Below are 12589 nucleotides of genomic sequence, written 5' to 3'. Positions count from 1 at the left end.
GAAATATTCCAAGCTGCTAGTGAAGGAAAACCCACAGCAGGTGAGCGCAAATGGCCAGTGATGCTAAGAAGTAAGTCAAGTGTGTTATTTTCAACTAGAAACAAATTCTGGTTCTAACCCTTGGGCTTACGCTGCACTTGCTTCTTAGAATGGAATCATCATTGCATTATTTTTTTTTTTTTGTTCATTTTTCACACTTCATTTAGTTCAACTACTTTTTCTCTGTCCTGTCATCTGCCATAAATCTTAATTCCTAGGCAGTATTTCCCTTGTGCTGTTTCTGGCTAAATTAAAATGTCTGTTACTTAAAATGAATGTCGCATTGTGATAGTAACACAATTGATTGGATGCTTTGCTTTTCCACATGCGCGCACACACATACACACACACACAACTTTGTGCATGGCTTTTCTTTAATAAGCACTCTGACGGTCTCATTCCTAGATTTTTTCTATTTCCTATACTTAATGCATTGAACTGCCTGATGTATTTTTATTTTTATTTTTCCCAAATGAGTATGTTTTGTAGTTTTCAAAGGTTGCTTAATATTCTTAATTCCTTAAATATTTCAAGTAGTAAATAACTGTAAATATCTTTAGTTTACATATATGTATGAATGTGGAGGCACCTGGCTAAGTGGTTAGTGTGTCAGCTTCATGATTGTAAGATTGTGGTTTTGATTCCTGGACCGGGCAACGCACTATGTTCTTAAGCAAAAATACTCCATTTCACATTGCTCCCGTTCAATCAGCTGGCAAAATTGAGTAACCCTGTGACTGACCAGTGTCCTGTTCAGGGAAGAATACATATGCTAGAAACCGGCCCTGTGAGGGTATGTGATTTGGGAAGGATCTATATATATGTATACACTTGTAAGTTCTTATTGAATTGCTTATATGAGGAAGAGCACTATAGGTTCTAAGTTCATATTGCTCCAAGGTCAACTTTTCCTTTCATCCTTCCAGCATCAAAGATAAATTTTTTAAAATATCTCAATGTAATCAACTATACACCCTTCCACAAAATCATTGCCTTGTGTCACTGTTAGAAACCAATATTAGAAACAGCTCACATAAAGTCTTGATATAATAATATTAAATATGATGTGTGCTAAGAAGTTTGCTTTGCAATCACATAGTTTCAGGTTCAGTCCCACTGCATGTAAGCTTGGGCAAAGGTCTTCTACTATAGGCCCAGGCTGACCAAAGCCTTGTGAACGGATTTGATAGACAGAAACTGTAGGAAGCCCATTGTATATGTGTGTGTCTATATATATAACTCTTTGTGTCTGTGTTTGTCCCCCACCACCATTTGACAACCAATGTTGGTTTGTTTGAATCCTGTAACTTAGCTGTTCAGCAAAAGCAACTGGTGGAATAAATACCAGGCTTAAAAAAGTACTGGGGGTGGTGTGATTCATTCCACTAAAAATTCTTCAAGGCAGTGTCACAGTCTGATTATTGAAACAAGTAAAAGATAAAAGATTAAAAAAATGATGCACATAAGAAAACATAATGTATCTCTTCATGTTATTGCCAGCTTGTATGATTGTGGAGGCACAATGGCCCAGTGGTTAGGGCAGCAGACTCGCGGTCATAGGATCGCGGTTTTGATTCCCAGACTGGGCATGTGAGTGTTTATTGAGCGAAAACACCTAAAGCTCCACGAGGCTCCGGCAGGGGATGGTGGCGAACCCTGCTGTACTCTTTCACCACAACTTTCTCTTACTTCTTGTTTCTGTTGTGCCTGTAATTCAAAGGGCCAGCCTTGCCACACTGTGTCACGCTGAATATCCCCGAGAACTCCATTAAGGGTACACGTGTCTGTGGAGTGCTCAGCCACTTGCACGTTAAGTGGCTGAGCACTCAACAGGCTGTTCCGTTGATCGGATCAACTGGAACCCTTGACGTCGTAAGCGACGGAGTGCCAACACACACACACACATGATTGACATAAAGAAGCTAAGACCATGATTTTATGATCCCTAAAAAACAAAAAAAACTCTGAATTAGCCGTTTGCAGAACACAGTAGAGAAACAAGAAATAAACTTAATAAGGCAGTTTTACATTTTACTCTATTTATCAATGACCCAACAGTGATGATTAACTGCATGCTTCAAGTTTTTAGTTGATAGATATGAAGTATAATGCAGTTATAGTTTGCTCCAGTTCATTTGTGGTAGCATTTACTAAATAATGCATCTTGAGTAGCTATGGTTTCTTATTCGTGTTCCATGTATCAGTTCAAAGAATTTCACCATTCCTTTCTCTTTTTTTTATAATTCTGTCATTTCAGTTGAAGACTTCTTGCATTTTAGTGCATTCTCCTAAAATTTTATACATTATTGCACATGAAAGCTCATATTTGTGACAGGAATTAATATCTGTAAAAGTGTTATCATTTGCATCACTCCTATATATGACTGAGTAGTAATTGACTTTTTTTTATTTCTGTTTCTGCTTTTTGTAGCAAGCTTTCTCCCATGATTCTGTTTCTTGCTATTCAATTCAATGTTATAAAATTGTACTCTGTTTGTGTGTGTGAAGTGAATGTTTCTACAGTACTGTAGGTAGCATCTGTTCCTGCTTATGTGCTGAGGTGTATAACTCAATTGCTATGAAATTGTTCATTGAAACTACACACAGTGGTTTACTGCTATTGGGATGTGAGCTGGGAGTTGATCAACACCAGCTGAGTTAACTGGGTTAGGGAGTCTTATGTTGAAAGGCCAGAGACCCCAGAAATATCACTGACAATGCATCCCAGAATGTCTGCAGGATTTTTTTTTAAACTATGAATTCATGCATATATCTATTTGTATAACCATATATAATTTAACCATCACACTCACAAGTAAGTATCTCGGTAGCTTGTACCATATTTTCACCAACTGTTTTGGTGTTTGGATGGCTGTGAGCAGGCATAGGTACACTCTCGACCCTCCTACTGTTGATCTGATGGAGCATCAAGATGTAACAGCTGGAACTACACCAGGGACTTGGCTGGTGCTACTCTACAACTGAATGATGGAAAAGAGCAATGAGAAATTAGTGCTTTACCTGAAGTTACCACATGCTGCCTGATCCAGGAATTGAACCCATGACCATAAGACCATGGGCCCAATACCTTAACCATTAGACCACATGTTTTCATTATATATCTATATCTATTTGTCTGTCTATCTGTCTATATAGCTATCTATCTATTTATCTATCACTTGGGTTTGTATGTATACATGCATGCATCCACATGGGTTGGAAAGCAAGCTTCTTAACCAACAAAACAAATCAGAACAAATACCTGCACAGAAATGTTTCCAATGCTCTGACGAATGCCAGCTCACCTCTAGCTCTGTGTTCACAGAAATGAAAATATGCAAAAATAAGCACAGTGAGAAAGTGTAGGGAAAACTGTAGATCTGGTAGAAGTAATTATTTTGTAGATTAACTTTGCTTGTGGATCTTTGGCAGTAAGACTGTTATAAACTAAATGCTGAACAGGTGCAAATCTTTCTCACCAAGGTTTATAGATAGTTGATGGCTAACTTGTATCAATTTTTAAGAGTTTATTTCATTTTAGCCGTTTATGTTGTACTAATGACAAGAAATGAGTAGATTTGTTGAGTGTGTAATAACTATGCAGATGTTTTCTAGCTTTGGCAAGGGCAAAATAGAAACCATCCAATTTGTCAGACCAGACACATATGGTTTCTAAGTTCTTGTCTTGTCAGATTTTCACTAAGAAAAAAAAAAGAACCTACTCATAGGTAAACAATTATTTGAATGTTATAACTGCATGTGTTTTGTTAGATTATAGTTTCCTTTTCTCTTTTTCTGTTACAGTATTTTACCTCATAGCCTATCCTAAATTCATCATCGTCATCATCATTTAATGTCCATTTTCCATGCTGGCATAGGTAAAATGGGTTTGACAGGATCTGGTAAGGCCAGGAGCCACACCAGGCTCCATTGTCTGTTCTGGCAATGGTTTCTATAGCTGGATGCCCTTCCTAATGCCAACCACTCTACAGAGTGTACTGGGTGCTTTTTATGAGGCACCAGCACAAGTATATGTTTTTTTAAATATTATGTCACCTTCTCTAAAATATCTTATATAAATTCTTTTATATAATGTACTAAAATACTAAATGCTAAAATACTAAAAATACTAAATACTAAAATACTAAAACAATTTACTGTCAGCCAAACCAGAATTTGGTACTAGTCGTTGTAATACAGCAGATGATAAAGTCTTATCTATAAAGAAAATGGCCATCTTTCTTTAATTAAAGTGCAGACCTCAGTTTGTATGAGATTATTTTTATCAGGAGGAAGCAAAATAATCTTTTAACATGCTTAGGCCATCACGTCAGACTCTACTATTATCATTATATTGTAACCTTCAGTGAAACATGCTGCTAAAGATGTTATAGTTAATTAATGTTAGCACTGAAGAACCTTCATGTAATCATCATCATCATCATCGTTTAACGTCCATTTTCCACACTGGCATGGGTTGGACGATTTGACTGGGGACTGGCAAGCCTGATCTGGCAAGGTTTCTATAGCTGGATGCCCTTCCTAACGCCAACCACTCTGAGAATGTAGTGGGTGCTTTTTACTTGCCACCAGCATGGTAACCAGTCATCAGGCAGCACTGGCATCGGCCACGTTTGGATGGTGCTTTTTATGTGCTACCAGCACAGGAGCCAGTCGGGGAAGGGGGTGCTGGCGCAACTAATATTTGCTACAGTCACTGAACCACTGATATCATGGAAAGATAGGTGTATTGGAAAATATCTTAAAATCAAATGTATTTATTTCTTTGATAGCTGTGCCTGAGATGGTAGTCATAGAAGATAAGTTTCCCATTAAACAGAATCTACAACCCAGCTTCCATTTCATTTTTATTTCATTTGCATCATAATTAATGCTTTTCTGAGAGATAAGGATGCCACTCTGGCTCATTCTATTCCTATACATCTAATGTTTTGTATTGATGTTATAAACACAACCTACTTCTACAATGTCTCTCTCTGGAACTGAATGAGATGGTTAAAAAAATCATCTTAAATTTCTTTTTTCTTAAATCTATTCATTACATAAATTTAGAAGCTTTTGCTTATGGCTTCAACCTGAAAATTTCAGAAAATATGGAATGTGAATGAGATGTTTTCCGTAAGTTTGTAAAATCTGAGATTTTAAGTTTATGTCAAATACTTTCACTTTTACATAATTTGTACTTTAATTTCTAATATTAACTAGAAGATACTTTTTAAAATTTTTATCTTCTTCTTTGTAGGATCCCAAATAAATGAGTTCTTGGACAGTCCTTTCAAATCTCAGTATAGTGATACACCAAGTTCTACCAGCTCTGTTGAAATGGACTCTCGATCAAATGACTCAGAATGGCGTAAACGGCATTCCATAAGTGCAGCAGACTATGGTTGGGCACAGGGATATGGTGAGAAAAATAAACTAATTAGTATCGAGAACTTAGAAAATGAGGCCCGAGATCATTTGCTTGCTATTTATGATATCCCACCTCGACGTATACGCAAAGTGGAATTTTTGAGTCCAAATCGGAATTCTCTCCAACCCTCTCCTAATAGAAATACACTAATTCCTCACCTAACAGAAGGTTCCACAAACAGCAAGTTAAGCTCTGTAGACAACAACAGCAAAAATTACTTTCCAAATGCCAATCGAAATGGGAATCAGTACCATTCATTTGAGTCTTTCATGCCATCTCCTACCAATGGGAACACTCACTATGAAAATGAAATAACTACCTCCACTCCATTTCCTGGAGGAAGTGTTATTGATACAGAAATAGACCGAGCAACCACTCAAACACGGCGGCAGGATGCCCAGAACAAACTACATAAGGAAGAGCAAAATCTCCAAAGAGAAATAACTTTGCTTGATGAAATGCTGCAGGTAAGTACAAACACTTATTATAAAATGTGTACTCAGTACAAATCTGAAGTTGATACTCAGTAGTTAACCCTCATGTGGTCATATTTCTAATGAAATATATTGTTTCAAATCATCATCCTTTAACATCCATTTTCCACGCTAGTATGGGTTGGACAGCTTGACAGGAACTAGCAAGGTCAGAGGCAACACCAAGTTGCATAGTCTGTTTTGGTTTCTACAGCCAAATGCCCTTCTTAATGCCAACCACTATACGAGTGTAGTGGGTGCTTTTTATGAGGCACCATCACCATGCATTTTATGTGGCACTTGCACCAGTGTTTTTTTTTTTTTTGTCATGGCACCAGTGCCAGTGTTTTTTTACATGTATCAGGACCAAATAGCTTTGAAATTAATTACAAATTTAGGGTGATTTAATACACTATTAACTGTCGTTATTAAGCTGGTGTGAGATGGCAAAATCATTAGCATGTTGGATAAAATGCTTTAGCAGTATTTCCTTCAGCTTATTACATTCTGAGTTCAGATCCCACTGAAATCAACTTTGCCTTTCATCTTTATAGGTTTGCTAAAATAATGTACTACTCAAACGCTGGGGTTGGTGAAATCAACTAAATCCTCATACACACTCATTAAAATTGTTGGCCTTGTGCCAAATTTGAAACTGTTATTTAGCTGGTGTTTAGGACAGTCAGTTGACAGACTTGTTTGTTAGTGTCTTGCACTATTTATTCTGACTCTTTCTGTACCATGTCCAAATCTCTCCATGGTCAACTTTGTCTTTGATCCCTCTTGGGTCTATATACTAATGTACCAGTCAAGAATGAGGTTAGTGTATTCCCCACTTCCAAGTTTTGGGTTTTGTACCTGTATAAGAAATTTAAAGTTAATGAATTGACATAATTGTTGGAATGTCAGTCAAAATGTCTTGCAAGTTCTATATTTAAGAGATGAGGAATTATGTACATTATTTACATTTGATGAATATTTGTCCTCATCTTGTTTGTTGTTAACATGTTTCGGCTGATATACCCTCCAGCCTTCATCAGATGTCTTGGGGAAATTTCAAGCCTGGGTTTTCATTCCTAAAGTATTTTTCGATGTTGTTGTTGTTATTATTATTATTATTATCATTATTATTCAGGTCACTACCTGGAGTTTGATTCCAGGCAGTGACCTGAATAATAATAATGATAATAATAATAATAGTAACATCAAAAAATACCTTAAAAATGAGAACCCAGGTTCAAAATTTCCCCAAGACACCTGATGAAGGCTGGAGGGTATATCAGCCGAAACAACAAACAAGATGAGGACAAATATCCATCAAATGTAAATACTGTCTTTACATTCTGATTTCAAATCCCACTGAGATCAATCTTACAATTCAACTGCCATGCCACCCCACCACATACTACAAATCATTAGAATTGGTATTTATATAAACTTAAGATGGAAAATTTTGGTTACAATATAAACAAAATGCTTTAATATAAAAGACTTTGTTTCATAAAATGGTGGGGTAATATCAAAAGGGTGTAATTGATAGGGAAGTTAGTATTTTATCCCATAGCCAGCACTGTGTTATGTCCAGTGAAAACTCTTGTGAGCCTGAAAGAGGCAGTGGAAAATAGAAGCCACTCTTATTATCTGCGCCAATCAATTTTATTGTTTCATATTCCCTTACAAGTGGATGCAGATTCTGATTCTGATTGCAGACTGTGTGTGATGATTGGTTGCCATGTTACACACAGGTATCCATCACCAGATAGATAGATATCTTACTTGATGGTAAGGGTTTTGATGATGACAGTACTCAGCATTACTTTTGAAATCTTTTTGCTTTTATAGACAATGATTTCTGAATAATTAAGTATTTCTCTATAGAAATTGTTTCTCTTCTTCTTCTTAATAATAATAATAATAATAATAATAATAATAATAATAATAATAATAATAATAATAATAATAATAATAATAATAATAATAATAGACAATAAGAAGAGCATGGTGCAATTTGTAATGGAGATTGTTTTTTTTAACAGATTGAACAATATTTCAGCAGATTGTCTGTCTTTTTGGGGTTCAAAATGTAAAACGTAAAAACCATAGAAACACAGAGATTCAAAATATGAATGAGGAAATCCGGTGTTCTTTTTTAGATCTAAAAAGGAACACAGTATTTCCTCATTCATATTTTGAATTTCTGTTTCTGTAGTTTTTTTCATTTTACACTTTGAACCTGAAGAAGGCTGACAATCTGTTGAAATATTGCTCAGTCTGTTAAATAAACAATCTCTATTACAAAATCACATCATGCTCTTCTTATTGTCTATTTACCTCTGTGAAGAGTTATGTCAATTTTTATAAATTAATAATAAAACAAAGTTAATGTAGCTGTGAAAGTATTTTGTTGGACTAATTATCATAATTAGTTCAAACCTTATAACATATATGTTAAATGAAATGAACTAGCTGTTTATTTAGAAGATTGCATAGCAAAAATTTTGGCTTCACTGGTAATATTTTTACTTTCATTGGAATATATGTACAACATATAATAAAATGAGTTTATTTTGTGAGAGGATTATTAAAATCATGTATTCATTTCATTTAGGTTTGGCAGTTAGAAGAGACTAAACCAAATGGGGGCCAGACACAACCAAAATATGTTGTAAGTATGCAGGGACAACCCATGTTGCAAAACAAAAAATCCTATCAAAATACAAATGCATGGGTTGATGCTAATTTTACTGATAATGATGTTCAGTTCCGCAGTAACAGCTGTTCTTTGAATAATGCTCCTTCTTCTAATCGAACTAGTACTGGATATTGGGACAGTGGCATGCTTAGTCCAAATCTTCTGTCCAAGCTTAACAAGATTCCACAAAATTCACAGCTAGCAGCACCTCTACCTTACGTAAATCTGGAAAAATACGATGTTGGTGATGATCGACGGCATTTGTCTGTCTCGTCAAATGAAAGTGCTGATATTTTACTTCCAGACACCAGATCCCAAAATTATGATAACTTGAATCTAGAGTACAATCATCCACCATTACCAAATAAAACACAACAGCAAATTGATTATCATAATAATATCTATTTCCCTCAACAAGATTCAAAAGCTGAAAACATTTCCCAGAATGTAAATTCCCCTAAAACAGAGGATTGTTCCAGAGAATATTCACCACCTCCTAAATTACCTCCAAAGGGACCATTATTGCAAAATAGAAATCGTCAACGTCAGTTACTACCTTCCGTTAACAACCCAGTATCCCCAGTTCCACATATATCTCGAAGACACACCATGTCTCCAGATTCTTCCAGTAGTTCTGATTTAAGTCCATATCATATGTCACACATTGGAAACCCTTCGTCTGTCCGTTTAAAAGATCAAGATAATAACTCTGATGATTCGTATTTTATGATGAGTGGATTTGCTAAGGAAGAAAAGTGTGAAGAGTCAGACCTCCTAAAATCACCAATCCTACCTCATGGTAATTCAAACATGACACGTGCTTACATGGATATGGCTGGTAAATTTGAGATTCCAACTGGCTTCCCTCCACCTCCTTGTCCATCCACTCATAACTCTCCTGGTCGAACTTCCATTTATGATCCCAATATAACTCAGTGTTGTGCTCCTCCACCTCCATTGAGCACAATGCCAGCCGAAATGATGAGATCCCAGCCAATAACAACGGGAAATCCAGATGAAAATTACATGGAGATGGGAGGCAGCCCTAAAAAATCAGTTACAGAAAACTTCCAAACCTCAAATATCAGTTTATGTTCAAACCCTAGTTCTCCAACTTTATTTTCGAAAGATATCACCACTTCACTGAGTTCAGATTTCTCTTCTTCTTCGTCTTTATCTACAAACTGTAACCCAGTACCATTTCCTAACTTAAAAAACTTTCAGATTTTAAATAATGAAAAGTCTAATGATGGAAGTGGAAACAATCAATCTGCAAATAAAGGAACTAACAAAGATAAACACCAGGAAAACAATATGAAAGCTCCAGGGTTTTTTTCTCGTTTAATTCGACGTAATTCCAAAGACCAAACCAAGAACTCCTCTCTGAGCCAAGAAAATTTGGCCTCATCAAACTCACCTGTTGATAGAACTAGCTCAGTTGGGCTGCCTTGTAATCCTGTAACTGTAGAAAATGTAGAATCTGTGCCACCAGAACAAGGTCAGTCATTGGGGGAACGACAACGATCTTCCAGTTTCCCCAGTGAGAATTGCTACCAAGATATGGTTCCAGAATTACCTAAGTGTAATCCTTTGGTTGACCAGAAGCAGACTGCTGGTTATCCCCCTTTACCTTTTAGTTGTCATCGTTCTGGTACTTCTTCCTGCAGTCCAAATTCTAATAACACAACACCAACTAAATGCCATAATTGTCAACAATCCTTTAGCCAGATGAAATGCAACTATAAAATGCAACCGTGTAGTGTTTCTCATTCAGCCTGCCAGAGTCCTTCCAAAGAGTCACACTTAGATACAACTAACCAAAATCTAAAACAGATTTCATCAATGTCTTTTGAATCAAATGAACATGAAAACTACAGCAGTGATGTGTCTGATTCTTATATATTCATGGGACCACTTTTCGGTAAAGAAGAAATTCCAAATGAAATCAGTAGCAATTCACCAACGAACACACTTAATGACCCTTGCACTAAAAACAATGTATTAACTGCTTACCCTGTGTCCTCTGGAGGAGGAGAAGAAGGAATGCCTCCTGAACAGTTCCAAACCAGTACTTCTTCAAAAACAGATGATGAGAAATTATTAGAACTGTATCAGTTAGGTAAATCTCAGCTGAAGGAAGAAAGCTTTGAACCAGCTGTCACTACGAATACATCAGAACTGAAAGATAAACTCAGTTTGCCTTTGAACCCAGCTATAACTCCGGATGAACAAGCTGCAGCCATAGCTCGACATGTGGCTGGATTACCTCCATTTATACCTCCTAAAACCAAGTCTCATCCTTGTAGTTTGTCCCCTGTATTTGAATCTAATCCCTGTTTGACACCAGAGGTAACTGGAATAAAATTAAAGTATGAACCTGAATTCCAGGAAATTCCTGAACCTTTCCAATTGAAAGACTTGTCAGATTATGTTCAGCAAAAGCAACAGGTGCAATCCTCTTTACGTATTGCTCCTGCATCAGACCCATTGGTTGAAGAATCTGTATGGATCCCTAGGACCACTGATGCAACAGGTAAGCTTGCAGTGTTAATTTTTCTCATGAAAATCTTTTACCAACTTAAAGGCAAGGTACAAATTTAGCGTACTTAGGGCATTAGATGCAAGATGTGTTCTTGCTCTCTGCACTCTGAAGCCAACTTTGATTTATATGTCTCTTCTTCAGTTCTTCTCTCACTCTCTCCATCAATTGGTTGAGAGCTTGTGGAAGACGGTGTCACTTTATCAAATGTATGCACCAAAACCCTTCTATCTTTAACCTTTGGCAATATGTATGGAAGTTGGTGCCAACAGGTCAAACAACAGCATTAGTCTTTTATATCTTTAAAACACAGGAATTGTCAGAAATGGTTGTTTACCACCGAAATATTATACTGTAATTTTATTTCATTCTAAGTTTTGAGTGGGGGAGGAGGGTTCTCTTTCTACAGTTAATAAATTAACTTTAATCGCATAGTGTCAATTGAATTAATCATGTACCTCAATTGAAAGAAATTATTATTTCACCATTGTTATTTTATAACCAAATAATATTTGATGCTGATGATAACTTTATAAAATACCAATAATTTAGTGACTTTTCTTTTTAATTTTAAATTTGCAGAAGATGAAAGTTCCCAGGCATCTGAAGCTAAACAACTCAAATCAAATGATGCCAGCCCACAAGATGATGAACCCTCACTCACACCTAATGCAGGAACTGTTGAGTCTCTGTCTGCTGAGGATGCTGTGCGCAGTAGTCCTGCATCAACAATTTTAAGACCTCGGTCTGGTAAAGATTACCAACTTGTTGAACGAAAGAAATCTATTGATGGCTGCAGTGCTGATACCAGCAGTCCTCAAACACCACAATCTGCTTCTGCAGGTCTTGTATTCACATTCGATAATTTACCTCAAGCAGTTTCAAACAATATCAATAACAATTCTCCGCCACCCCAAAATGAAAATCCGGCTTATGTAAATTTAGGCCGTGATCCAGATACACATGACTCCGTATCTTCTTATGTGAATATAGACATGACGCCTCCATGTTCTCCTTTTACCTCTGTAGACCAACCAGAACCCCTATTGAACTATGCTGAAATTGACCTTTCTTCTAATTTTCCAAACGGTCCCACTCATATGAAAGCAACAAATCCCAGAGATTCTATAATAGACTATGCTACAATTGATATGGTTGCCACTGTAGCAGCTCAAAAGGCAGGGGAAGAACATGCTCAGTCTCGTGGAGAATGTTTTCAAGCATCAAACCGGAAATATTCAGCAGCAAATCTCAGTAAAGACAGTAAATCAATAACAGGACATCTAAAAGAAAGAAAATCTTCTAGTGTTTCAGACTGAAATATATATTTTTAAATTGATAGAAAACAAGAAGCTTTCAACAGAAGTTCTTTATTTAGGTTTTGTTTATATATGTGTGTGTGTGTATATATA

The 12589-nt window shown here is 36.3% G+C and overlaps 1 protein-coding gene across 1 annotated transcript in view; it reads left to right on the top strand.

Moving 5' to 3' along the window:
• The window catches only part of LOC106869711 (uncharacterized), a 48993-nt gene extending 36418 nt beyond the window's left edge, over positions 1 to 12575 (top strand). Inside the window, exons 5-8 of the mRNA XM_014915556.2 lie at positions 5 to 70; positions 5303 to 5940; positions 8555 to 11171; positions 11760 to 12575. Coding sequence (XP_014771042.1) covers positions 5 to 70; positions 5303 to 5940; positions 8555 to 11171; positions 11760 to 12496 — 4058 coding nt within the window. The 3' untranslated portion in view covers positions 12497 to 12575. The remainder of the gene's footprint in view (positions 1 to 4; positions 71 to 5302; positions 5941 to 8554; positions 11172 to 11759) is intronic.
• Positions 12576 to 12589: the final 14 nt, after the last annotated feature.

This window comes from Octopus bimaculoides, chromosome 1, assembly GCF_001194135.2.
Source record: "Octopus bimaculoides isolate UCB-OBI-ISO-001 chromosome 1, ASM119413v2, whole genome shotgun sequence".
Classification (NCBI taxonomy): Eukaryota; Metazoa; Mollusca; class Cephalopoda; order Octopoda; family Octopodidae; genus Octopus; species Octopus bimaculoides.
This window is presented reverse-complemented; position numbering and strand designations above follow the sequence as displayed.